Source organism: Calypte anna, chromosome 4B (genome assembly GCF_003957555.1).
Source record: "Calypte anna isolate BGI_N300 chromosome 4B, bCalAnn1_v1.p, whole genome shotgun sequence".
Taxonomy (NCBI): domain Eukaryota; kingdom Metazoa; phylum Chordata; class Aves; order Apodiformes; family Trochilidae; genus Calypte; species Calypte anna.
In genome coordinates, this window is record NC_044249.1 from 9,201,517 (window position 1) to 9,229,069 (window position 27,553).

A 27,553-nucleotide genomic window follows, 5' to 3' on the forward strand; every position below is an offset into this window, starting at 1 on the left:
TTCTAAAAGTAAAACACAGCTCTGAAGCTGTGCTTGTTCTGATCAATGTGGTTTTAGTTACCCAGAGAAAAAAAATGGAAATAGATCAGGCCCTCAGAAACTGCTAATATCATTGTGAGAGGCTTCTTCAACAGGTGTGACACACTGAAGCCTTTTTTTGAAGAAGATGCCTCCATCACATACAGCTGACTCCATTTCATCTCCTTGGATGCTCCCCCAGAACAACAAAATGCTCAGACTTCAAGTACTGTCTAACACTAATTCCATCTTACTGTGGCAAACCTTCAGCTTAGATTTTAGACTTCACACCTCTTTTTAACCAAGTGATCACTTCAATTAGTCCCAAAGCACACGAGGTGGACAGCCTGTAGGATGAACAAGTATGAGGAAAAGCAAACAATTTAAACAGGATTTTTGTGATGTTGTCACTACACCTGTAATAAATTCAGTCATGAATTTCAGCAGAGGTAGGCCACGAGTACAGCACTACAATTCCTTCCATTCTTCCTATGCTCTTCACACTACTTCCTCAACTTGTTCTCAATGCATCCAGGTTCCTTATTCACACACTTCTCTAGATAACAACTTTATGCTGAAAGCCTTGTATTTTAAAGCAATCACACACTGCTGTCTTATATTGCTTTCCATTGAGCTGGAGGTAAAAAGCAACAGGAACACATACACAAAGGCACAAGAAGTTCTCAAGTACAGGTGCACGATGTACAACACCATACTAATACTTCACCAGTGACAAAGAAATGTAAGAGCACTAGAGAGCACTAGAAAACATTGCTAGCAGTCAGACTTCAGCACTTACCTGTTCCAATTCCACTGACAACTGCACCATCAATAAGTCCTGTTGTAACAGCATTGTTTGTAGGTGCATTATGGGGAGCCAAGCTTGGCAAGAACAGGCAGCTGTTAAACAGAGGACCAGGAAGAAAGTTGATGAGAGTTAATATATCTGGCATTCAATACAAAAAAATATAGCCTAGGAAAACACACCATAAGAACACAATCACTCTCCTTGACTGCATGCATTAATGAAAAGCAGAAATTAATTCTCAAGATCTCTCCTTGTGAGGCTAAATTATTTTCCATGTAAAGAGCTTTGTCAGTGTGGGTCTTTGGTGCAGAAGCTCACATGTCTCCAGGGTGTCAGGTTGTGTACAGGTTCTGTGACAGGTTCTGTACAATTACTTATAATTCAAGGTGTCACACACAATCATCCTACTTGCCTGTAACTCACAACACTGCCCTCTCTGAGATACTGTTTTTCAGCCTGTTCGCAAGCTGGACCAGTCCATAGGCAGTTAAGGAATACCTGTTCCTTATATTATTAGTCTGAATTTCTATAGTAATTTTTGATAATATTTACCCTTTAGAGTACAGGACAAAATTACAACAAAATGTTACAACATTTTTCTGTTCCATAACCAAAGGGATAAAACTTTTTCCTTCAACAGCTACTGAGAATGGTGTAATGTTTTCATCTTCTGCACAGTCAAGTTAAACTGTATTACATGATCTTCAAAGTGTCTTACTCAGCAGGTGTTTAGAGAGAGAAAAAAAATAAAATTCAGCACATGGAGGTGATATTGGGTGCTAAAAGACAAAATGAGTTAAGTGTTATACTCATGTTACCCCTTCAGTTTAACAATCATCTTTTTCCAGTTATTCGGGCTCAGTAACTTTCTGCTGTTTTATTTGTACTTCCACTTTGCCACCTGCCTCCTTTCCAAGTTCTTCAGCAATTTTAAGCGATTTAAACAGCATTTGGGCCATCCACATGTTGCAAATAAAGCCTAGCAAGTCATGAGTTTCTGCATGGGCATGTTGCCATTCCTTCCTTTTTAATAGGGACATGAAACCCAGGCACATGAAACGCAGGTGTAGCTACACACCAACTACACTTCCACATACAGCAAGCAAGCATTTGGTTCTGGTCTTAATGACAGAGTGGAAATTCATCACAGAATGACTAGAGTTGGAAGGGACCTTAAAGAGAAATATTCCTTTCTTGTCTCTGGTTTGTAAACAGACCACTAAAAATTACAAGCATATCCTGGAAAGAGGGCAGTAAGAAGACATTGCACTACACCCCATGCCATCTGAAAGCACTGTAGATTCCTTACCCAAAGCCTTCAAGAGAGGTGTCAAACTCAATGAACGCTGGTGTCACCGATGACCCGTGAAGTCTGATGTCATGTGGGGTTGTCATGGAGACCAAACACTTCACTCTGGTCAGGGGCACTGTGCTCCCTTCTGCTGGCTTCAGCAGGCTCTTGCTTATCCGGTAGTGGCTGTCTTCATGCAAACTGAAGACGTTGTCAGAACCCAGGCCTTCCATTGAGGTCACCATGCTAGCTGCAGTAGAAGCCAAAAAAACCAATTCACTTTTGAAAAACAGGCATTGTCAGGCTGTTTATTTGGTTCTGCTTCCAGTAGAAAAGCTGAAATGTCAACCACCATCAACTACTAGGTTCATCCTCTCAGCTAGAAGATTACACGTCGGGAATTATTGTCATCATAGAAAGGTGCAGCTGAGGCAGAGAGATGAGCATCTTGTGCAAGGTATCATGGAAAATGTGGAAAAGCCAAAACACCAAGCCAAGAGGCCATCCTGTTGCCTAACCTCAGGAGCCTTTGGCAGAGGCTTCATTTCAGGAGCATTCCTGCTACCTGACTTAACATGCAGGAAAAGCTCTGCTTTATGTTTTTCAGGTGCAATAACTCTGAGCTCAAGTCTGAGTCCTCAATAAGAAAAAAGGCTCAGGAAGCTTAGCTTGGGAAACTCAACATAACTTGTGGTATTCAAAAGCTACCTTTGTCTTCTCTTTCCTAGGTTAAAAACTTTGCTCACATTTTTAGTCTTTATTTTTTACTTCCCTCATGACAATACCCTATTCAAAAAACCCGAACTAACTAACTAAAAGAGATGACTGAGAGGTAAGCTGAATCTCTCTCCTCTTTTTAAATTTACTGAACCTGAAGACATAACATTAGTTCAGCTGTTTTATTTAATCTATTTATTTTATCGTTTAACGCTTGTATTTCAGTACCATCCAAGATACTTTCCAGTCCTTTTAAATAATCTAAACATCTTCATATGTGCATTGGCCGAATTGACACCTAGAAATAAAAATAGTGTGCTCTGGAAACTTGTATTGGTGAATATCCTATCAAAATACTTTGTGAATAGCTTCCCACATTCATAATTGCAGGACGAAAAGTGAAAATTAATTGTCATGGTGTAATGACATCCCATCCCTGCCCTCCCATTTATTTTTTTAAAGTTGATGAAAGTATGTCCTTTTTCTTGAGAATTTTTAAGGTACTCGTACTCAACACACACTTACCACATACTATTAAATATTTCACTTCTAATATACTAGTAAAGTAGATATATTGAAAGTGAGCAGCAGGTACAACCACTATAAGTATTTAGCACTAAAAATTGAATGGCTAAAAAGGGACTGCTGAACTTTAAAGACTTGACAGTGGGTGTACCAGCCCCAAATCCTACTTACAAGAGAAACAACTGTTCTGCCAGATTAGGTAAATTGTACTTTTTATTTCTTTCTAATTCTGTTTCTCCTCATTACTAATGATGAGCCAGATACTTGAGCCTAGCTAAAATAAATGGAATTAATGCTTAAGTGTAGGAAAATCAATTATTTTATCTGACACCTTAATGAACCCATGAGACACACCACATAGATTTAATGACATGTGATGTGCACATGGAAGTATCTGAGAAAAGTATTTTTCTTTTTATTGTTAAATAAAGAGAAACACAGGATTTACTCAAGACTTAAAAGCAAACTACCATCATATTTACTAGTTACTTTTCCTAAAATAAAAACTTATAATAACCTCAGTGGATACATATTAAATACAAGTACTACATTGCCTCTACTTTTAGAACTGCTTCTGATCAAACTGTTCTGTTAATTTCCCAGGACAAAGTCAGGTTTTTCTGCATGCTTATCTACAATTTTTACATAAGTATGCAACTGGGGGATGTCAATGAAGCATTCTTTATGCAAATTTCCAGCACTTCAGGACTTACTTCTCATTTCTGGTTCAAAACTCAGTGAGCTGGGTTTATGCACTCGGTATTGCTTCAACAGCTTTTTGTCCCAAGCACCACAGTTCAAAGGATTTCCCAAGCGTAAAAATTCCCTGGGGCAACAAAAAATTACAAATAATTTCATCTATTTGTTTTCCTAGAACAGCACAAACTCTAATACCATTTTTTAAAAAAAGACAATAATTATTTGTAATGCACATAACTTTAAACTAAGAAGAATGATGCATAACTACAAGAAACACCTCTGATCCATTTGAAACTATTTAAGTTTTGAACACATGCTCTCAAAATTTGGCATTATTTTAACTATTCAAACAATTTTGATAAAGCTCAAAATTGCCTTCTTTTAATTCAAAAAACTTGGCAGGAGTCTGCCACATCCCATAGGAGAACATCAGAACACTCCTGATGCACATTCTGCAAGCTGAACAGGATGGTTTGAGCTGGAATCTCAAAAGTCTAACTCCTCTGCTGTGGGCAGGAGATCTTTCACCATATCAGGCTGCTCAAAGTCCCATCTAACCTGGCCTTTAACACTTCCAGTGATGGAGCATACACAACTTCTCTAACCGTCTGTCTAAAACAACCTTTTAAAAATCTCTCCCTGCCCAGCCTAAACACAGGAACACATCCAGAAGGGTTTTGTATGTCTCCAGAGAAGGAGACTCCACAGCCTCCCTGGGCAGCCTGTTTTTCCTTATATTTATGTCTGTGAAAAACACTGAACAGTTTTTCCTGCTCCACACTTCTCCCTCCTCCTCCCTCCAATTCCCAGTGTCTCCAGGGCTACATGCTGATTAACAGAAGCAATCCAGTCTGTCTGATGGGAAATAAAACAGGATCACTGCCACACAAGATCTCTGTACTCTCTACCAAGAGGAGCCTTTTAAAACCATCCAGGCTCAGCTCAGCCTGACTTCAGTGCTATCTTCCTGACCTCAACACCATGGGCTGCAGTGCCTGGGAGGCCAGCCTTTCAAACATCCTTTGGAGTGGGGGATGCAGGGAGTGGTCCTCATCAGCCAGAGCAGCACTGCATCTTTGAAGGAGTCGTGCATGGAGCCCAGCTTCACACATGACTTGCTGGTTTCTCTCTGTGTGTACTAGAGATTGCAGGATGTTGGCCACTGCCAGCTGGAGATCCAGTGCATGCTGGAAAAGAGAAGACCGTGGAACTTGAAAAGATGCAAACTCAGACAGTAAATAAAAAGAAGCCCATTACACACAGTAATAAAAATGAAACTACCATTAGCAAGAAATAACCAAAATATCCCCTAGTTAAATAGGTGACCACATGTATGTTGGGGTGTGTGCAAGTGAAGAGACATCTCCTCATGGGAAAGGATACCAAGTTGTATGAAGGATTACCACCACCATTATAAAGGGAAGTTATTCAGATAAGCATGGTTAAACTAACCTCTCCTTTTCATCAGTAGTCTGGTGAAAAGCAGTCTGTTTAGGAGTTCTACATGCTTAGAGTGAACTTTGAACTTTTATTTGTGTGATTGCAGAGCTACTCCTAATAATATGATCTCTGCAAAATACAAGGTATATGCAAGATAACTGCTGAATTAATGTCCTGGAGACAAAAAGCAGACATGTTCACCACCAGCACAGGACAAGAAAGAAGAACCAAGTCTAATAAAAGCTGTAAGCTTTCAGAACTCTATTTAATAAAGTGTTCTTCAGGGAAGAAATCTCAAATGAAAAATACTTAGGTGACTTCAAAGAAAATGTCCAGCAATCTCCAATATATAAACCACCAAGACAGGTTTCTATTTGATAACTGCTCCAAGCAGGCAGTACAATTTTGGAACTAGAATATATTCCAGCTTACTCAAACAGCACACATACACCAAGTTATCATGGCCAATCCCATGTCCTCCTTACACTATGTGATAACAGCTGATACACCAGGGAAAACAAGAATTCATCACACTTGGAAACTCATTTGATGGCCACTTCAGCATTTCTTTAAATTTATATTGTGGCTAAGAGTTTGAAAAAGACAAACAAAACAAAGCCTATGAAATAAAACCATTTGTATCAGATCTGTTACCACAGTCATTCAACTCAATTAGTCTGTGAAATGTCTTCGTTTCTCAGATGAAACAAGAGGACATCATCAGCTTTGCTACTTCTTATAACTATCTTTTTCCCCTGCCAGTCTCAAAGCTGAAGACAGAAGAGTTTTTTCCTTACCTCTGGGTGTGTAGCTGACCCAACAGAAGCCAGAAGATCCAGCATTGCAAGCATAGCACCAGGGTGGATAATGACTGCATCAGAGCTCTGTACAGCTGTGGGCCCTGTTTGGAGTTTCACATCAGCTATGCTCTTCTGAGGGCAAACAGGAGGTGTTGAAATAGAATGATATGCATGCCTGCAAGACAGAAAACACTCCATGGTTACAACTCCCATCTATCATGAGTGCTCCATTTTTCAAGCAGCTGTGAATTTGAACTGGCCTACTGACATTACTCCCCTCTCCTTCCTCTTCCTTCAGTTAGACAGGCTAGAACCTTCCTCTTTTGAAACCTGTTGGACATCTTTGCCCAAAGGCAAACTAGAAGGGTCTTAATTTCTCAACTATGCTTGAACTCAGAAGTCTTTTCCCCACGTGCTATACTGTTGAAGAACTTAAAAGGTTACCTTTACACCTCCCTCTTTTCATTCTAGTTGTGGTGGCAGCACACAGCACCAGCAGCATGCAAGCTACCACTGCTCCTCCTCCTGGGGACAAGTTCAGCTCTGAGTGCATTTCTCTACATTTGCTCTTCATTAACAAAGGCTTGTAAAACATGGTGTCACAAAACTCAACAATCTATAACTAGCCTAAAGAAACAGAAAATTAGTCTCAGTGTACACTGATGCCAGCAGTGCACAGGCTCTCAGCATTTCCACAACTGCTACAACAAATTAGTTTTACATTAAGCTGCTTTAGCCTGATCCAGGGAAAAGAGGTTTTGACACAGTGGTTTAGAAGCAACCACTTGAGCCAAGAGCTGTAGATATATTTCTCATTGCAGCTCTCAGAAGTATCAGCTTCACACACAGAATCAACTTGGTTGGAAAAGACCTTCAAGATCATTGAGTCCAACCATTAAGCTAACACTGACAAGTCCTTAAGTAAACTATACCCCTAAGTACTATGTCTATACAACTCTCAGATACCTCTCCAGGCATGGTGACTCCATCACTGCCCTGGGCAGCCTGCTCCATAGCTTGGTGTTGTTCTTTCAGCACAATCCACGAATGGGATGAGCAGCTTGCTGAACACAGCCTTACAAGATGGTACTTTAGAAGTAAAAGATAGCTCGATAGGCTCATACCCAACAGAAAAAACCCCAAATACACCAAAAAAACCCCCCAACCGAACCACACCATTTTCTCATAGTATTGATCACATATACTTATTTGTAAGAAGAAAGAAAACAAATACTTTGAAGGTTTCATCTCAAACGTACATATCCACCCCAGCAACAAACATCATTTGTGCACAAAGGCAAGTAAATGGATTATTTAGCCTAAGAAAGAACACTAGAAGTCAAGCACAATCTTATGCCAGCTGTAAAATGGGCTGGATAAGAAATATTTCAAGAGAAGGGTTCCTATCAAAAAGGCTCATGGAAGATAAACAACTTGGCATCTGCAACAATCCAAGTGCACTTTTTAAGAGGCTTTTTGAAGAATGATGAAACTACTGATGCTTTTACTCATTCGGCAAACATGAAACAGTCTGGTTATTCTGTTGTAACCAACCACTAAGTAAAAGTTCTGCCAAAATACATTTTTCTAGTGTTTTACAAACTTTCTCACCATCAATTTCCTAAACTTCTCAAGCAGACTCACTGATGGAAATGTCTGCAGAGGAAGGCAGAGGAAGGCTTTATTGTCTCTTAAAATTAAATGGAATTAAGAACAGCACAACAACTGGTAATATTATCATAGAGAGATGTTATTTCAACCTTTTTTATCTGTCTTAATACAGAGACTGAAACACGGGTAGTTGTTTCTCATGCATCACAGCAGCACATCTCATCTGAAAGATACTGCTACCTTGTCTCAAGGTCACCTTGAGCATCTCCATAGAAACTTCATACTATACAGTTTAAAAAGTAAATATCCGTTTCTTTCCAGCTTAATGAAATTCCACTCCACAAAACTTTGTTGAAGAACAAGCTTCTGTCCACTTTTAAGCACAAATCTAAGCATTGTGATCTGCTCTATCTCACTGACCTCATCAGCTGGTCTGTGAGGTTATAACATGGATGTACAGGGAGACCTAATAAAAATCTCAGCCACTGCTCAGCATGACTCATGAAGAAGCATGAGATGCTGGCCTTAAATGGCCTAGGCTTCAACATTACAAATAATAAAATGAAAAGGGGATATAGTCAAGACTAGGCGATTTGTGTTTCTGTTAGCCATCTAATAATGTTCTAGTGTTCTTAAATCTTGTATCACTGAAAGTATTTCACATAATTTTAATACCATTTATATTTAGTTTTTTGCATTCAAGGAGTACTTGTATCAAAACAACAAAAAACAGTTCAAAAAGATTTCTCTAGGCAAGGAAAAGGAAATATATCTTACAAAATCCTGCTAATGTTTTAAATGAATGTTACAGGCCCATGGGCTCAGTGCAGAACCTACAATAAATTTATTTAGCCATGCTTATACATTCTTTACATGATACCTTTAAAGGAGAAGAAAGGAAGAAGTGTAAACCAGAAAAAGATTTTACTGGAGATGATACATAGATCTGTCTAAATTAACAAAAATAAAACTGAAAAGTTTCATCCTTATATAATTAGGTACATTAAATACAACTCCTGATGAAAATTACAACATCATTTCTATCTGGAAAAGAAATAAGTAAGATATATTTAAGGACAAACACTCTGCATATCATTTCCCAATAGTGAGCACCACCTAAACTTCCTAAAAACAACCAGTAGAAGTATTTTAAAGTAAAGGTTACACTCTATTCTCTACTTCTGTCAGTCTCAAAGCTATGTACTGCTATGTGCCACAGAAGTCCTATCTGCTCCATTTCACAGAATGGCTGAGGTTGGACAGGACCTTACAGATCACCTATTTCCAGCCCTTCTGTTTACAGAAAGGATAACAATGGGAAAAGGAAATATGGCTTTGAAACATGGCAGACATACTTAAGAAAGAGTACTGGCATATCTATGTACCCAGAACTGTGTACCCAGAAGTTTACTATTTTTGTTTATAGAAATCATGTATGTCCTTAGTGCTGCCTTCTTTTTTTAGCCATATGACACAGGACTCTTCCTCAAGCACCTGTATCAAAAGCCAAAAGGTAGATAACCAGGTGACAGCAACAAGGGAGAGCCTGGGGAAGCTAAGTAAAGGAAATGAAAAACACTAAGACCAAACACTTCTCTCAGAAGAGACAATTCAGCAGAATCTGACCATACCTGATATTTATAAAGAGGCACAGGTATCAAATAGCATTAGACTACAAAACTCAAGTCACTTATTTTTGAAAGGAGGAAGATCCCAGCTACTGGCACTGAATTCACTAGGAAGGACAAACACCACTCTGCACAACTGTCAGAAACCTGACAGCTGCTCAGACTATGTGAAAAGCCTAGCCCTGTTTCCCCCCCCCCCTCCTTGAAAACATGCTTTTACAGAATGAATCTGAAAAATCACACAGATTCTGCCTGTCCACTTCTGCTTTGAGTCTTACATGACTGGTTTACATGACTTGTTATCAACCAAAGGCCTTTTTTCTTTGTGAAGACCCATGCCAAACACTTCTTTACCTCAGCAAGTACCCACCTTACAATATTGGTCCTTACCTGAATTGCCCAAAGCACCTGACAGGGATACTGACTTTTTAAACTATCCAACCTTGACCCCACCTTACACATGATTTTTGAACAGCAGTTCTACAAAAGCCAACGGAAGCCTAACATGTCTATTTATATGTACATGTATTTATATCTTAATTACCAGGCTGTGTCAACTACCCATCTGGCATTTCTGTATTCATTCCATCCGGATTCAGCTCCTGTTTGGCAGGCACTGCACGTGTTTGTTCTGCTGCAAGCATCTGCATACCTGTGCATGTGAGTAATTCAGCAAATCTGAGCAGCCACGCCAGTTACACCTGGGAGAACAGCACGGTGGAGTACAGGGAAGGGCAAATCATTATGCTAGAGGTTAACACTGGGGCCAAAGCTGTAAGAAGTCTCCAGAGGAAACACACTTTTCTTTCAAGTTTCTTCAGAGTAAATGAGGTGAAAAGGAGTTTGGCAGCTAAAGTGAACCACAACAGCTACATTTGTTCCTAAATGCCTCAGTGTTAATAGGGAAAGACAGTCTGAGAGGTTCTGGATGATCAGGGAAGCAGCCTTGTCCAAGCCAGACCCTACAGAATACCCAGGTATGACTTGGGTAATGTCACTCAGCAAGACTTTATAAAAAGGCTTCTCCTCACTTGCCTGCTCAAGTAAAAACACCTCATTTCAAAGCAGTTGCCAAAAGCAGCTTTTCTTCTCTTTGCAAAATACTTTACATTCCAAATGTGAAACTTGATGGTATATTTTAAACTGAACACTAAACAAGAATAACCAAACTTTCCACATAACATCTGCACCTCAGATAATCCACTGTCTTTAAAACGTCTTTTTAGCCTTCCATCGCAAATCTCTGCCAAACCTGCACCTTCAAATAACTAACAGCTGCCCCCCCCCCGCCCTAGGGGTCTGGGAAAAAATCCCTTTTTCATCATTTGCACAAGTCTGTAAGTCACAAAAACTGCAGAATCAATAAAGTCTAGGATCTTTTAAAAGTAAAATAATCTACCAGACACTAATTTGCACAAGAGAAGATAATAGTTTGGGTGGGGGCAGGGGAAAGGTGGGTGCTAGGATTTCAGAATTGTGCTCTTTGTGCTTTGTTTCCAAGCCTTTTAACTTAACATGCCTCTACATCATTTGATAGGCAAGTATTGACAAGTTCATTCTTTATTTTTTATCCTGTGAAATTACCAACTAATGAGCACCTTAACAAGCCATCCAACTTCTTACTGAAAGCACCATTTTGTATAAAAGTGGTAAAGTAAAAAAGAAATCTGGCTGTATTAACTGATCTACTAGCCTAGTCTGAACTTACTTGAACTGTTCCTGAGTTTCATTTATACCTCCCTTAGATAACTTCTTATGCTAAGGCTTCTTTGGTTTTGAATTAAAAACTTAAAGTTTTAAGTGCCTCAGGAGTCTGAAGACACCTCTAATCTCAGTACATTAGCATCACTACCTTGGATTCATTATGAGAGATACCTTTACATTTCTTTTTATCCAGTAAACACACCAGTGAAAATGCATACCTTAGGGAGAAAAAAGAAAAAGAAAAAAAAGGAAAAAGCAACTTGAGAAACAAACTAAAGGAAAACAAGATACACAACAGCAACAGAGAAATCAGAAGCCAGATAAACTTCTCTGTAAAGGGCTGGTACCTTTTCCTGGACAAAGCTGGCGTACCCCAGGGAGAGGGGAGAGAAGTCTCATTTGTCAGGCAGGGAGGGATCTGTTCTGCACGACTATAGACAAAACAGACAGGGGCAGGACAGAGAGGTTAGAGAAGAAACCAGAGGCCATAAGCTTGTTAGTTTCACAAAAGCACCAATAAAATTGTGACTCAGGTCCCTTTCGCCAGAAACAACACAGAAGACAAAGGATGTTACTGAGTGACATGCATCAGGTAAACATGGACATGCAAAGCATGCACTTCTTTTATGGCATGACTCTGCAGTGCTTGTTTCATTGCTCCATGAAGCTTTACTGATTTGACCATGGTAGCAAACCAGAACATCTTTCAATATTAAACAGAAAGTGAGAGGAGAAAGTAAAGCCCATGCAAGTTAAGTATAACCAACATGGGTAAGAAATTAAAGCTATGTAAACTTTACAAAGAATGACAGAGAATTTAAGAAAGGGTGAATGCAGTCACTGAAGATGACAGCAAAAAAAGGAATGTAATGAGGTAGCTTATGCAACAAGCACTATGGGATTTACTCACCCCATTGATTCCTTATACTGTACTGTTAGCCAGTGTTACAACTTCAATAGTACATGCAATACATTATTAATATACATTTTCTTCCCCTATCTGAAATTATTTAATAAATTAATTTTTGCACTTGGCTTTTGGGTTTGTTTTTAAACAAGAGGGCAGAAAGAACAGGGAAAAAAAAGCAAAGTTCATACCTGTCAAAAGAATCTGTGGCTACCTTGTAGAGGTAAATAAAAAGTTTGCTGCAGTGCCTTAGCGTAGGTGACACAGACTCCAGGGATATTAGGTCATCATCCAAAAGTCTTTGAAATAGTTGTGTATTTGAAGGGAAGACATTCAGGGGACTTATTTTTCTCAAGTCTGAGAAGCAGCCAAGCAACCGAACAGCATCTGCCAGTTTTTCATACTGGATCTCTGTTTTGAAGAAGTGAGAGTTGGCTGGCTCGTAGCGCATTGCTGCAGTCAATGTGCAGAACACAGTGTGAAGCAGTTCAAACACTTGATTCTGGTTTACTTTCTCCCAGCCATTCCTGGGCGGTGAGCACAAAGATCTTTCCATAGCAACAAGCAAAGATGTGACATACACAAATCCACCAACTTTTCTAAAGACAGTCCTTGTGCGGTGACTCTCTCTCAGCACTAAGAGTAGGGCCTATGGACAAAACAATCAAAACAAGAAGAAAAACAAAAAAGCAGCAGCATTACAAAAAGCTGGAGAAAAGGTAGGAATGCTTTTGTTTGATACACCATCAATATCTGTAATTCGGCAGGATTTGGTAATGCCTGACAACTCCAAAGATCAACTTCACACTTCAAGAGACCCCATCCTCAAGGGCTCACAAAATAAAAAACAACAACAAAACCAGAAAGAGGGCTAAGTAAAATATTGCCCCTAGTTTAGAAATAAGAAATTACGATGATAAGTGGACCTGCCCACAGAGAAGACTTGACCAAGCATAGAATGCAACACAAAATCCCCAAGTAATTTTCTTAGTGACAAGTCAGAGATTACAGCTATTAGCAAGGAATCTATTCTGCCATCAGACTTCACACATGCTTTCAGAGTTGTTGAATGACTGCAGGTAGAAACCTAAATCTTGGAGCATCTACTGAAAACTACAATGCATAAGCACCTGGCAGCTAGGAAGCCACAACAGCAAACAAAGATAAAAACAGCAGCAAAGAATTAGCCCCCAAACCCAACTTAGTTTAGTTTTCCTCTATGATGAAAATCTCTGAACTGAGTGCAACTTCATTTTACGAGCTGCTGTTCAAAATTAAGCCTGAGAGAGAGGAACCAAAACAGGTAAAACCTTACTTCTTGAACAAATACAAACCCACAGTATAAACAGTGGGTACCACAGAATAACATTCATTTATTTGTGAAATGAGGGTGTGGGGAAGCCTACCCACCAAAGCAAACCAAAGAAAAAAGCAGCTAACAACTTTGACCCACACATGACTATGAAATACAGAAGAAAAAGTCTCCCTACACGAGCATAACAAACAGAAGAACGTTTCATTGGTGCAGAAAAACAAGCTCTTCTATCTTCAGAATCATACTTGTAGGTTTGTTAAGCACTCAGAAAATGAGTAAGGAAATAGACTGTCATTCCTTTGAAGGTCATATCTCACTTCCTGCCAAACCTGGCAGTAAGGAACAGTAAGGGACACATCACTACCACATTCTGGGCCCTCAACCACAACCAAAACTTCTGACAACAGCACCAATGGTTGAGAAATACAACAGGACAGAAACCCTGATAAATTTGATGGGGATCTGCATTATCTCTTCTTTCCCCTTAAGCATTGTGAATGAAATGCAGTCAGAAACAACTTAAGAACTTGCCAGTATATGCTTTTGACAATATATTACTAGCTGTTGTTTCTGTCTTCTGCAATATTATGCAGCTGCTCATCTGCCAAAGAAATATTACAGATCCTTTTAATAGAGAAGAATATACATGTCTCAGAGATCTTTACAGTAGGACTCATTTGATTATTATTTTGCTTTTCTACCCTAAAAACACAGTATTATACCAATTCACAGAAAAAGCATTAGCTATTCTGAGAGAAAATATGGGTCTAGATAAGCAGCAAAAAACCCCAAATATGAGGGAAAATAGATGAGAATCTTCTCTCTTTCTCCTCCAGTCACAGCCCTATGTTCCTACCTTTCCAATACTTTGTTTAAGCAAGTTCTTCAGCTTTACCTTCAACTATGGTTACACAATTTATACTAACTGATTCAGCATTTATAACTAACAAACTGGTAAACTAAATTAAGACTGCCACAAAAAAACACAAGCCAACTCTGAAAATAATCACATGCTTGCTTCCCTCCCCCATTATTCTCCTTTTTTTCAGCTGAACAATACCCCACCATAGAAGATTATCATAACTGTAGGACCTCAGTTCCTATCCACTGAGGCCAATTACAACTAATGATGCCAAAAACACATACTCACTCACTGGAGCCTTCATCTCTGATTCTGAAACCTGCCATGGATAGATGGAATAAAATAAAACCCATGCATCAAATGCACACATCTCAACTCCAGAGATAATGTACATTCAGCAGCAACCGTCCAACCCAATCCAATCCCCTTCTCAGTGTTTTGGGTTCGGTTTTGTTTTGTTTTAATATAGAGGCTTAGGAGCAAGACTTCATTTACCCTTAAGATGTCCGTTTTCAGCTGCAGTTCTGTAGGGGGAGCCGAGTGCATCAGTCCCAACAAAGTGCCCATATCATCTTCTCCACTAGGGGACAACACCAGCTGCTGGATGATCATCAGGGCATGCTGCCGGCACTGCGGATACTTCACTATGTTGTGCACGCACCTCGCACCACCAAACTCCCTGAAAATACCTACTCAGAAAGGGAGAAGGTGGGGACAAACACGAGAAGTATGAAAAACACAATCAGAAACAAATAAGGACGACAACAAAACATGAAAGGTGTTTATTTTCACTTCTATGAATGGCAGGGTTTTAGCCCAATGCATGTTTAGTAACTTACTACTACTTTTCCTCTCCTACCACAAATCAAAAAAGGAACTTAGACACTACTCTTCTGACAGGTATGTTTTACTACATGTAAGGTTCATTTTTAAGTACAATGATGCAGGACGGTTCTAAGAATTTCCAAAACAATTCTGTTACTCCAGCAGTAGGTATTCTTCCCATGCTAGAGTTTGAAGAGTCACAGGAACAAAGAAAAACATATAGCAAACCCCCCATCTTTAGTGTAGACTACATGCTGTTTTGGTTAAGGGCGGTGTTTATACCACATTTAGTTAATTTCCAAAAATATTAATAGACTGCTTTTGTACAAGACAAGCAAACTAGGTGCACTGGTTGAGAAGTGATTCCACCTATCCACCAAATTTTTAAGATTCTTGTGGCAAGACCTCTCTGCAGAGATAAAGCTTAAGTCAAAAAATGGTTCTGAAGCTTCCTGAACACCCAGATGAAAGCATGTGCAATATTAACTGACAAGTAAATGACACGTGATTCTGAAAACTTCATAAAAACCAAACCAATATATATATTTATGGCACATATAATGTGTGTTTAGTACAGAGTGATCACATAGAGTTCTGCCCTATGTTATTTACTGAAGATAAAAACAGAGTAGATAATGGATCAATGCTGCAGTTCTGAATCAAAAGGGAAAATATTCCCTGTGGCAGAAACTCAAAAAGCAATTTAACTTACCATGTTCAGGATTAACAAGCAAATCAGGACACTGTTTTTTCCCCCCTAATGTACATCTACAAATCTTAGTCACACTATTCATTGCAGATTTCTTGCCTCTTGCTTTCTCTGATATTCTTTGGATGAGACATGGACTTGGACAAGGCACAAGAGAGGCCTCAGACCCCGGGACAGTGAGGTGGATTCCATCCTTTTAAAGGCAAAGTGCATTTCCTCTGTGGTTGGGTCTCTTGTTTTCAGAGTCTGAGGTTAACACTTCATACCTCCCTCACTTTCAGCATAGATTCTCTGCTATCCAGTGTATCTGTCTGGACACTCAAATGTCTTCTTTGAAGTTTGGTTTTTAGTTATGCTATATTCAGGAAATATCAGAGCTACTGGTTTAAGATCAGCAACCAATCTTGGAGTGTTGTATACAAGGACAGATGTCTGTTTATGCCTCTCTGTCATGACTTAAAACCTCTGCAGGCCTTTGGACAGAGTGCCAGTGGTGTGCTCCCATCCCAGATGTGCTGCACAGACAGCCACCACGGCTTTGGGAAATGGTTTCTTAACTCTTCCTGCTCTCATACTTCTGAACTTGGAGAACTACTGATGAAATGAGGTCCCTGACCTCTCCAGGAGTCTTCAGAAACATCAGCTGTGGTGTCATCCCACAGTCCTGATGCATTTTATGCCACTCTCTGATTATTCTCTGATGGGTACTCAGGAGATAACCTCAGTATCAAGGAGGTACTGACGGCTGCTCAGGTTTCCCAGGTGAGGTCAGAAATGCCATTCAACAGCAGCCGAGGATTTGTCACAAGGTGGGTGGATGCTACCATGATCAGATCACAAAGCAAACCTCACAGGAGCAGGGCTCAGGTACCACAGATTCTGATGCCAGGCAGGTACCTGAGAACCAAGACCTGGCACTTCTAAAATATGAGGCAGTTCCAGTCCTTCAGAGAAGTTATCATCACATACTTGCACCACTTCTCACTCAACATTAGAAAACAAACAATCCTGAGATTTTGGAGGGTTGAGAATTGTTTTATTCCAAATTTCTCCTTATATGGAAGCCCCCACTTCCATGTACTTTTTCTGCCACTCCTTTCTGACTGATTTCCAATTCTGCCCTTTCTTGCATGGCAAAACCAAACCTAAGTGATAAATCACAAGTGCTTTATTGATACATGCAATCAATCTGTAATCTATACTTATTTCTCTCTAAAACCTCTTTATTTCAGCCCAATTCACTTGGTTCTTGGTTTATCACTAAACAGATTCACCCAGTAAATCAAAAATCATGGTTTTTTCCTTTCCAATGACTAGGAAAGTAATTGGTGGACTAAAGGAAAGCTTCATTAAAGCTTCTTGCAGTGTCACCCACAGCTTTCTCATAACCAACCTGATCAAATGGTCTAAACATGATCATGATGCCTGAATGAATAACTAACTCAAACATCAGCTTGGAGTAAACTCTGCTGTGCTGAAATGCCTTTCTGTTTTCACCAAGGACATGCCACTGGGGTTTATCTCCAGTGCTGTGAATAATGCAATTCCTGATGGAATAAAGAACTCATTTACCAAGTACAGACGCAAAGCTGAGCTGGCAAATACTGTAAATGCTCAGCAGGAGGAACTCAAAGACAATCTTTAAAAGTAGTTTGAAACTACAAGCTGAAATGCAACAGAACTTGAAAACAAGTGCAGTAATGAAATGATACAGGCAACACTGGAAGTTACTCAAGCTCGGGGCCTGAATTTAGTTTTAAAAGTTAGTCCAGGCAAAAGCAGGAGAAAAAGAAAGCTACAGATTTTAAACATGAGCTCCTGTGCTAATGATGTAAATAGTGAGGTATCAACCAAGCTAGACAATTTGCAACATTTCATTCTTAAGCATATGCCACAGATTATATTGTCTCCTAAATCAGAAGTGAGAAAGAACACACCAGTGGGAACTGAGAAAAAGGATAAAAAAACCCAAATAACAAACTGCTGAAATAAGGATTTTTCATGGCCTTCAAGGCTAGAAACTTCTGGTTTCTCAAGTCCTGGCTAATGAAGTATAATACAAGGCTGCTTGATTGAGAAAATGACACCCATAACAGAGCCTCATTTCCATACCAACTGGGATTATGCCTTCAAAAATTAAAAGCCACATTTAACTGAAAATGGAAGCATTTTTAACGACACTTAAGTAGACACAATACTGTCAACAAACTACATGTCTAACTATATCCTTAAATTTTCCAATATACAATCCATGTTACAAGCCCTACTACAAATTATTGCATAGTGATGGGTGGTGGTGGCTGCCTCCAGGTAAGCAACGGCAAAAACCCCTCAAGATTTAAAAAAAAAAAAAATACTATCTTGTACTCCTTTATTTTACGTACTCTGGTTAACATTTCATGTTCTCTCTTCTGGAAAAAAATGGCAAGAGAAAAAGTATATTTCAGTATGCTTGATTACTTGCTGAAGAGAGGAAATCGAGACTATTTTGGCTTGCAGGCAGGATTTTCTGAATTACCTTTTTATAAATGTTTTGTCAGTGGTCTCTCTACTTACCTGCATTCGTGTTTGATCCTTGTAGTAGTACTGTCAAGGTCTCCATAACCAATAAAGCCAGCTGCTTTTGGTCCTCAAATAAACTGTTTCTTGCATCCCCTAAAAATAATGTCAGAAGCCAAGGTCATAGAAAAAGTCACTCTTTTCTTAGAATGCTTCTTGGTACTTTCCACCAACATTTTCATTTTCTTTGCTTCCCCAGAGAACACACAGCCTAACCATTTTCCTAACTAAATAAAGATTTAGTCTACACGTCCATTCCTGGGAAATCTGCATTCCTGAATCGTTTGAAAAGTTAATCTACAAAGACAAGAACTTCAACAGAAGCTTGAGGAGACCTCATTAGCTGACATAGCAGCTGTATGTGTAGTTTCATATCTCCAACCATTCCATAGTTGAAGACTAATAGGATCTGTTCTTATTTAGTATCCATTACTTGAAAAGAGAAATTCCACTGAAAAGCACAAAAGTATATTCACATAACTACAGCAGTGTGCTAATGATTAAACAGGTGAAGCAGAAAACCAACACTGTAAAAGACATCTTAAACACAGAGCAACATTCCAGAAAATTACTTTTTTTTTTAAGTGACCCTATAAAGAAGAAAGCCACCTCATGAGGGCATGTGCACCCAGGGACACCCTGATCAGATGACAGCTTGGTCCAATTACTTACAACAACACAAGAACTGACTTGTTTTTCAACGGAGTTGCTGGCAACAAAGCTTTCTAACTCTAAACTGGTACCACTCACTAATGAAGCTCCAGATAATAAATCCAGGTTAAACACCCAACAATTCTGACTAAAAATTATGTGTCACTGTTGCACACTAACTCGACTGCAGCTGGAATAAAGAACAGCAGCACATGCTTTGCAGGCTAAGCAGCTTTGCAGCTTGCTGTTTCTGAGATGTTCAGTTCTGGAGATAACTAATTTTTGGTTGTATTTTAAATACTCTTGGAAAAACAGAGACCCCCAACTCATAAAAATGGACTGTAAACTTGAATACATACTACCATTAAGAGCTCAGTATTTTTAATAGTATTTTTCAAATATGATACCATAGTATTCTTCAAAACTAAGGCTAAACCCAACTAAATGCCTTTTGTGAGGGAGACAACAGACACCACGTATTGCTCCTTCACTTGCTCTTGTCGTGCTAAGTAGCGCTTATTAAACCAATAGATAGAAAAAAGAAAAAAAAGATTAAAAAAGAAAACATGACCTCCTCCTTTCTCACATTCACACAACATCTTTCATTGAAGCTTGCCTTGAGCTTCTGGTAGGATGTTAAGAGAGAAGCAAATCCAATGAGCCTTTAAGATTGCACAGCTGCCTCCAGTAAGAATTCAGCCTTTGAGACAGGAGTTCAGACTTTCCCATTCCTCCTCTTAAGTTTCAGCCAAAACGAGACATTTCCAACCAAAAAAAGACAGGGATTAGTAAAATGGAAGAGTGCACACTACCTTGATCATTTAGTGCCTGAGTGGGATCTTTCAGAAGGGCTGCATACTTATGAAGAAGACTGACCATCACCTCCAGAAGTCCCACTTCCCTGAAGACATCCTTAAAGATGTAGTCATGACGGGTGAACTTTAGGAGTGTCTTCATGGCAACGATGCTACACTGAAAAGAAGTGCTGGATTTTAAAAGGATGCTCACACTGATCAGTTCTTTACAGGGTATGTAATTCAAGCTGAAGACGACAAATTCCAGCATCTCAAAGTATTTGGTCTGCACTTCTGGAAGTTTAGGAATTTTCTCTGCAAACTGAGACAACGTGTGCTGCGATTCCAAGATGAAGTAGTTGGCATTGTCTGCCATATAAATGCTCATGATTGCATCAAGGATGATTTGTGCTAGATAGCTGGTTTTTGCTCTCAAAAATGCATTCTGGAGGACTGAAAACGCTTGAATATTCCTCACACTGTGACCTAAATCAGAACAGAAAGTGGGATGGGAGGAAAAAGGAAAGAGAAAGTTTTTAATCATCATGAACAATCATCATGTACACTTCTTAATAATGATACACGCATTTTAATAAGTGTGAATAAAACTTAAATATTATACGTTACATTCATGTTATTAAAACGGACTCATCAAAATTCTCTGCATGATTCCTTACACTGCAAATCCTACAATCTAAAGCTCTTTAAGATGGCATCTTCATCTTTGAAGGTGCTTACATAAGCAGCTCAACAAAAGATCTTTTCTTTGAAACAGATTAAGTAAACTGACCTATTGTTAAAATGTGCAATGAGAGTCAGTGCTGGAGACAAAACCAAGCTTGCCTGTCATCTACCCAGGCCACAAGAAAACTTGTTAAAGAAACAGGAACATGTTCTGTATTCCCTAATGCAGAACACAACTCTTTTGCCTTCCACAGAGAGGATGCTCTTGCTCAGGTCTTGTGTCTAGTTCTGGAGCCCCTTTTACAGGAGGGACACAGATGTGCTGCAGTGTGTCCAGAGAAGGACCATGAGGATGATCAGGGCTGCAGCACCTCTCCTGTGAAGACAGTCTGAGAGAGTTGGGGTTATTCAGCCTGGAGAGCAGAAGGCTCCAAGGACACCTTATTATGGCCTTCCAGCATCTAAAGGGGCCTACAAGAAAGCTGCTGAGGGACTTTTTAGAGTGTCAGGGAGAGAAAGGACATGGGGAAATGGATTCAAACTAGAGGAGGGGAGATTTAGATTGGAGCAACCTGATCTGATGGGAGGTGTCCCCGCCCATGGCAGGGGAGTTGGAACTGATGATCTTAAAGGTCCCTTCCAACCCTGAAAATTCTGTGATTCTATGACTAAGTGGTGTGAAGGATCACACCATTATCAGAAGCTGGCACAGGACTGCCTTTGAGAATTAGGCCTGGTTATAAAAGAACTTTGTCAGGGTCAAGTACTGCTCATGATTGGGGAATTAAAACAAAGAGATGTTAAGCTTAAGGTAGCCATAACATTAGCACATAAAGACTTCCCATCTTTAAAAGCTCAGTCTAATTTCTTCTTATAAGTACTTTCAAGTTGAATAAAATCTCACCCATTTAGCTCAAGAATGTATCATTTATGAGTGTTCTCTGTAGCCCCCAGAATTTTCTATGGGCACATATTACTCTACTAAAAAGATGCCTCAAAGCCAACTTCTGGAACATCTTTAGGAACAGTACAACGCAGGGTGGACAAATCCCAAGATACAGAAAACCAATGGTAAAAGTTATTAAAAAACTCAAAAAACAATCCAGAGTGACAACTCAAAACACATTCTAACCAAAGGATTTAGGATGCTCTAACAAATTTTATTATCAAATAAACTATAAGCAACCCATTAACCTGATTCTAAATCCCTTTCATAAATAAACCAAATGTCTTACATATGCTTTGTGGAATGCTTCTCTCTTTGCTGTTTATAAACTAAGTTGTCCAGCTTAAAAGTAAATTCAGTTATCTTCATGTCTGGCTTCACCATGTTTGCTGCCAGTATTTCTCCAGAAGGAAACACGAAAATTCCTTGGAAACTAAGATGGAACTATTTCACATACTGGGAGAATATTAATGTTACATTTTAAGTCCCACTCATTTTTTCTAAAAGTGTATTTTTTTACATGCTTTCTTTATAATGAAATATGTTGAAAAGGGGATTCAGATCTTACTATATGTGACAGGAACACAAGCTGTGACAGACACAACTATTTACACTCTGAGTATCAACAGTTGTTCCAGGCAGTCAAGCAGATTATTAAATTATCTTTAATTATTTCCTTATTCTTTAGGACCTTGAAGAAACCAAATCTTAATGAGCTTTTTGGAATTCAAGAATTAAAAGGACTTAAACAAAAGCAATTATAAAAATGAGCTAATTTGGTCTTTATAAAAAGACAACTTGCCAACATAATGAGAAGCAGGATCTGAAGATCTAAGAGATGTCATGATAAATATCAGAAAATTAAATAAAACAATTCCTTTGGAGATTGCAATAGGTCATGATTAGTATGTTTTTATAAAACAAGGAGAAATCAAGCTCTGAATGTGACCATCACCTTCCTTCTCTACTTAGTGCAAAGGGGAAACAATTCCCATGAGCAATGAACTCTCTCAATACCAGAGAAAGGAAATAATTGTCCACAGAACCTAAATTCACAAGAGAAACAGTCAAAGTAAATCCATTTGCCTATAATCTATGAAATCAACTCTATCACAATCTTTTTTCTTGTATTCCTGGTATTAGTAAATCAAAAAAAAAAGAAGTCCAAGTAACAAACTAGCTCCAGTCACTATTAAATTCCAAACTCCTTAGTTACAATACAAGACTTCATTAAATTTTAAGTTCATGCACAGGATGTGAAAAATAAGTTGTTTTATAAAAGCCTTTCCCCTTTTAGACTTCCTCAACATTATCTCCATACCATAATTCATAGTGGCTGCAAGCATATGACACATTTCACCACTCTGAGTACTTGGTGATGAAACACCAGATTTCAGCTCACAAGTTACTCTTGCCCAAGCTGACAAAAGCTAACTAAAAGGTCAAAAAGAAGCCTCCTCCACAAAAAAAAACAAAACACAACCAAAACAATCAACAAACCAACCAGCACATCAGCTTCTCCCATCAGTTAGTTTAAAGCACCATAAATCAAATCACTAAATTTTTCCATTTATGATAATCTCAAAACGTCCACACAAAAAGTCTCTGCTTTGCAGTGAGAGATGTTAGATTTTAAGGCTCACAAATAAATCATAGAATCATAGAATTGGCTGGGTTGGAAGGGACCTCAGAGATCATCGAGTCCAACCCTTTTACCACCGTTGCGGTTGCTAGACCATGGCACTGAGTGCCACATCCAGTCTCTTTTTAAATATCTCCAGGGACGGAGAATCCACCACTTCCCTGGGCAGCCCATTCCAATGCTTGATCACTCTCTCCGTAAAGAAATTCTTTCTAATATCTAACCTAAATTTCCCCTGGCACAACTTAAGACCATGCCCTCTTGTCTTGTTGACAATGCCCTACACTTTTTTCTTCAAGTCACAACCTCAAAATAGAACCTTTGAGACCAACAGAACTAAGTGTTTGCTATGAAGTTTTGGTAAAAGAACCTACACTCAGTTGTTTATATTTCAAAACAAACAAACAAAACCAAACTGAGGGATAAAGAAAGCAGACTCACCTTTGCCTGCAGGCTGGGGGACTGCAAATCCTGGCAGTAGGAAAGGGACTCCAGTGGTAACTCCAGCTGGCTTTAATTCATTGACACCGTATGTTGTTAAGGAAGTTATCAAATTAACCAAGTCCTTCAATGCATCCTTAGATTCTGCCTCTTTTGCCTGTTCTAATCTAAAGAAAACAGAATAAATCAAGTTAGCAGCACTCAAATCACTTCAATATCTCCTCCTTTTACTCTACTGATTTAGCGAACACACTTCTATTGCCCCATTCCTGCAGTATTTTATATGTTCTCTGCTCATATTTCATACCATTAAATGAGTTAACATTATTGGACTTATGAGAGCATCCATTCATTTGCCCTGGAAATTCACCCCATAAATCTCTCCTTGACCATAACAATCTGAAAAAAAAATCCTCCCAGAGATGAAAACTACTTTCAAAATCCTCTTGCAAACATGAGGCTACTAGATAGGAGAATACCTGGACAGTCTGTCATTAAAGAAATCTGTAATTAACTTGCTAGATGAACCTGCCACTTTGAGAGTTAGTATTCTGTCATCATGAAATGGTATCTTCATAGAAGCCTAACACTCAGAAGCACACAATGAAGAATCTTCATGAGAACTACAGATCCTTACCTTTGAACCCAAGAGGATGGAAATTCTAACATCCCATTCCAACCATTCTTTCCCACCAGCAACAGGCCATCAGACCAAACCCTAAAAACTAACTCCAACACCAAGAGCAACACTGCTTCTCTTTCAGCTTCACCCAAACTTAAACCATGTTTAATTACTAACTCTATAGTCTCTGTAGATCTCAGGAGAAAGCTGGGGACCATCTTCTCCTATTTATTCTTGCAATTCAAGATCTACTTTTCTTCTTGCTAACAAGTGACTGTGAGAACCCTTAAAAGCAACTCATTCTGCATCCTCTACCTTCTTCTCAGTCAGAAATGTCACTAAAGCTCCTTCAAACAGCTGTGACAGAAGCACTTAGATCATCTATTGCCATTCTCCACATGCCCAGGCCTCTCACAGCATTGAGGTAAAATCACATATTCACTCCTTTGGCTCTCACAGACCTCCTGCAATTTCTTACTAAGTCACCTTCTTCATATATCCCTCTGCATTACCAGCTCCAAAGCCATTTTCTTTGCAGCTTGATGCCCAGTGTCCAGATTTCATAGCCTCACATGAAAGTCATCTTCACCATGGTGCCACTGAGCTGAAGGAGTCTCTGTCAGCAGGTCTGAGCCAAATCATGTCCAGGGAAAAGATATTACTGTTTTTCATCACTCTGTGTCACTAATACAGAGGCTTGTCCAAGATGGTGATTTTTTGAAACAAAACATATTTTGATGTGAAGATGAAAAAACCTCCATCTTATAACAAACACAAGTCATGTTCTGACCCATCTTCCATCACCTCTACAATACACAAATTGCCAGCAAATACACCACGTGTTTGTGTGTACTGTTCACCTTACCACAAGTTTTTTTGCATCAGTCTTAGTAACTGTTCCAGGCCCACCCCAGGAAGAAGTGAGGATAATTTCTACACTTCCAAGCTACACTGATGTCCACTGAAGAACTCAGGCTCTCCCTTCTTCAATCACACACCCTCTAGTACTCCTCTACCTCAGTCAGAGATCCCACCTTTTCCTTGATTTAAAGGATGAGCAAGCTCAGGAGTATGCTTACAATACTTGATATACACAGCATCACTTTTCTACCTGAAAATGAAATGCTGATGATTTGAGGTGTGATCCCCTCAAATTCCATTTAATTTCTAGCTGACAGCTTCTGGGAAGCAGCTGACTTTGAATTACACTACTCTGAACAAATGCATTAGTAAATATAACATGAACACCTTCTATACCACAAGAACAGTAACAATTCCTTAACAGGTGTTTGAGCTTTTATGGCACTGAAGACAATTTAGGAATAATTTTAACCATGATTAAGAATGAGTAAGAAATACCACGTCTATGCCTGGCATCCATTTCAAACAAAGAAACAAACCCCACAAAACCCTATGCAGTAGAAAAAATAGGTCAAGGTGGCAAAACTTAGCAGCCTGCAAAATTAATGGCTTGAAAGAGGGAGATGACAGCATCAAAACTTCTAATGAATGGCTGTGACAGCACTGTTTCTAAGCATCTTTGATCCAAATATAGGTTGTAAGGTATATGTTCATAGACACCATTTCCCAGTTCTGTCTTGGATTTGTAAAACACAAATATTTCAACAGCCAAGCATGCCCCTTCAGAACTTCATGTCCAAATAAAGCAACATAAACTAGCCATAGATTTTACACAACTGGTGCAGCACCACTGATTTGCTGCTTGAGAAAAGCAAGAAACCAAGAAAGCAAAAGAGAGGGAGGGAGAGAGGTACATACCTGAGGAGGAGGTCACAGAGGAAGTTGTAACCTTGCCATATCCTAAAATCATCCAACAGTGTTTGGGATACATCACTGGAGTCTTTGAGAAAACAAGAAAGTCCAGCAAACATCTCAACTATTTCTAGGGGAGAAAGGTCATCAGACTGTTGCATGTTCTGAACACATGTGGACAAACATTCTTTTTCTGAAAAGAATCACAATTTAAAAAAATTAGGATTTTACTGATATTAATCACAGTAAGAAGAACAACTAGTACAAGAATCATGGCATTAAGGTACCCGTTATTTCATTCATCATTTATATTACTTAATCCAATCATTTAATATCACAGAGCACTTGAAGATGAGTAGGATTCTCAAGTGGCTTTGGATCTGAACCCAAAAATTTTTCACCAATCCCTTCCTCCCTTTTATAATCTTTATTCTTTTAAGGAGGAGACTGTATAGACAGAATTTTTTTTTGCCTAATAAGTATAAGTATCTGCTGTATAAACTCAGCAGAATAAAAAGACAAATATGGAAACTATAAATAATAGTTATTCAAAGCACTGACAAACTGCTACTGATGTTAGGTAAAACCCTACACCATGTCTTTCTACTGCTACTCTGGTTAGCATTTCTTTGGCTGGCATATTTGCTTGCTCAATAAATCTTGATCAAAGAGAGACAGCTTGTCTCATGCTGCATAACACACACTCCTTCAGTTCATTGGTCAGTTGCAAAAAGCTTTCCCAAATCTACAGTTACTAGGTTGTAGTCCTGTTTTAAAGATGCTCCCTTCAATTATCTGCTTTTGCAGCATGCAAGAGACAAATGCAAACCTTTCTAGGTAGTTAACAAAATTTTGCAGAGATCAAATCAAAGCACGAGATAGTGAAAGGATGCTCCTTTGTATATGATAAAATGTTTTTAAGTTTTTCCCTGTGAGATGAGCATCTTGACAGGTTCATTAAGTCAGGTTCATTTTTATCTGCCAGCCTCACTCCTCTATAGATCAAGCCAATACAGAAGCAATAATGGCAGTAATTGCAATATGCCAAATAACACAGCCAAACCTGGGTTATTTTCGTTGTACTCCATAGCATTTTCACATATTCACAACCACCTTCCTACACTCACCAAAAACCCACCAAAAGGCTATTACAGATCTACACAAAATACCTATCACCTTTGAAGTCCTATCTCAAAATACTTATCTGATGACTACTCTGTGCTTCCAAGTAATACACTGCACACACATTTCTGATTGGATTTGGAAACATGCTGCTAGCACAAGAAAAAACACAGACTGAAATTTTCTGTGAAATGTGTAGGAGCAGGGTGACATATTTCATAAACTGTCAAAATGGTTTTGTGGAGCCTTGTAACTAGTTGCTAGTGTGAGGAAACTATGGGTTTCTCTTCTCAAGTAGGTGTATATTACTAAAATGTATAAGGATGTTAGTTCACTCACCAGTCTTTTCAATATAAAAAAAAGAAATACTTCTGAGTAGACCTATAGTCTAAAAGCCATAAATATAGTATTAGAAGCATTCTACCAAATTTCCTACCCCAAGCTCCATGTACCTAAATAC

At 39.0% G+C, this 27,553-nt stretch overlaps 1 protein-coding gene across 5 annotated transcripts in view; it reads right to left on the reverse strand.

The window, feature by feature from the left end:
• The window catches only part of WDFY3 (WD repeat and FYVE domain containing 3), a 153,518-nt gene that overhangs the window by 61,944 nt on the left and 64,021 nt on the right, over nt 1-27,553 (reverse strand). For 4 of the 5 annotated variants that reach the window (XM_030450431.1, XM_030450427.1, XM_030450428.1 and 1 more), the window contains exons 8-19: nt 25,978-26,164; nt 23,577-23,743; nt 19,882-20,349; nt 18,416-18,514; nt 14,821-15,014; nt 12,340-12,797; nt 11,589-11,672; nt 6,296-6,473; nt 5,031-5,245; nt 4,073-4,185; nt 2,136-2,367; nt 818-918 (exon numbers count right to left, since the gene is read on the reverse strand). In XM_030450431.1, coding sequence (XP_030306291.1) covers nt 818-918; nt 2,136-2,367; nt 4,073-4,185; nt 5,031-5,245; nt 6,296-6,473; nt 11,589-11,672; nt 12,340-12,797; nt 14,821-15,014; nt 18,416-18,514; nt 19,882-20,349; nt 23,577-23,743; nt 25,978-26,164 — 2,496 coding nt within the window. The remainder of the gene's footprint in view (nt 1-817; nt 919-2,135; nt 2,368-4,072; nt 4,186-5,030; nt 5,246-6,295; nt 6,474-11,588; nt 11,673-12,339; nt 12,798-14,820; nt 15,015-18,415; nt 18,515-19,881; nt 20,350-23,576; nt 23,744-25,977; nt 26,165-27,553) is intronic. The other variant, XM_030450430.1, reaches the window with a different exon arrangement.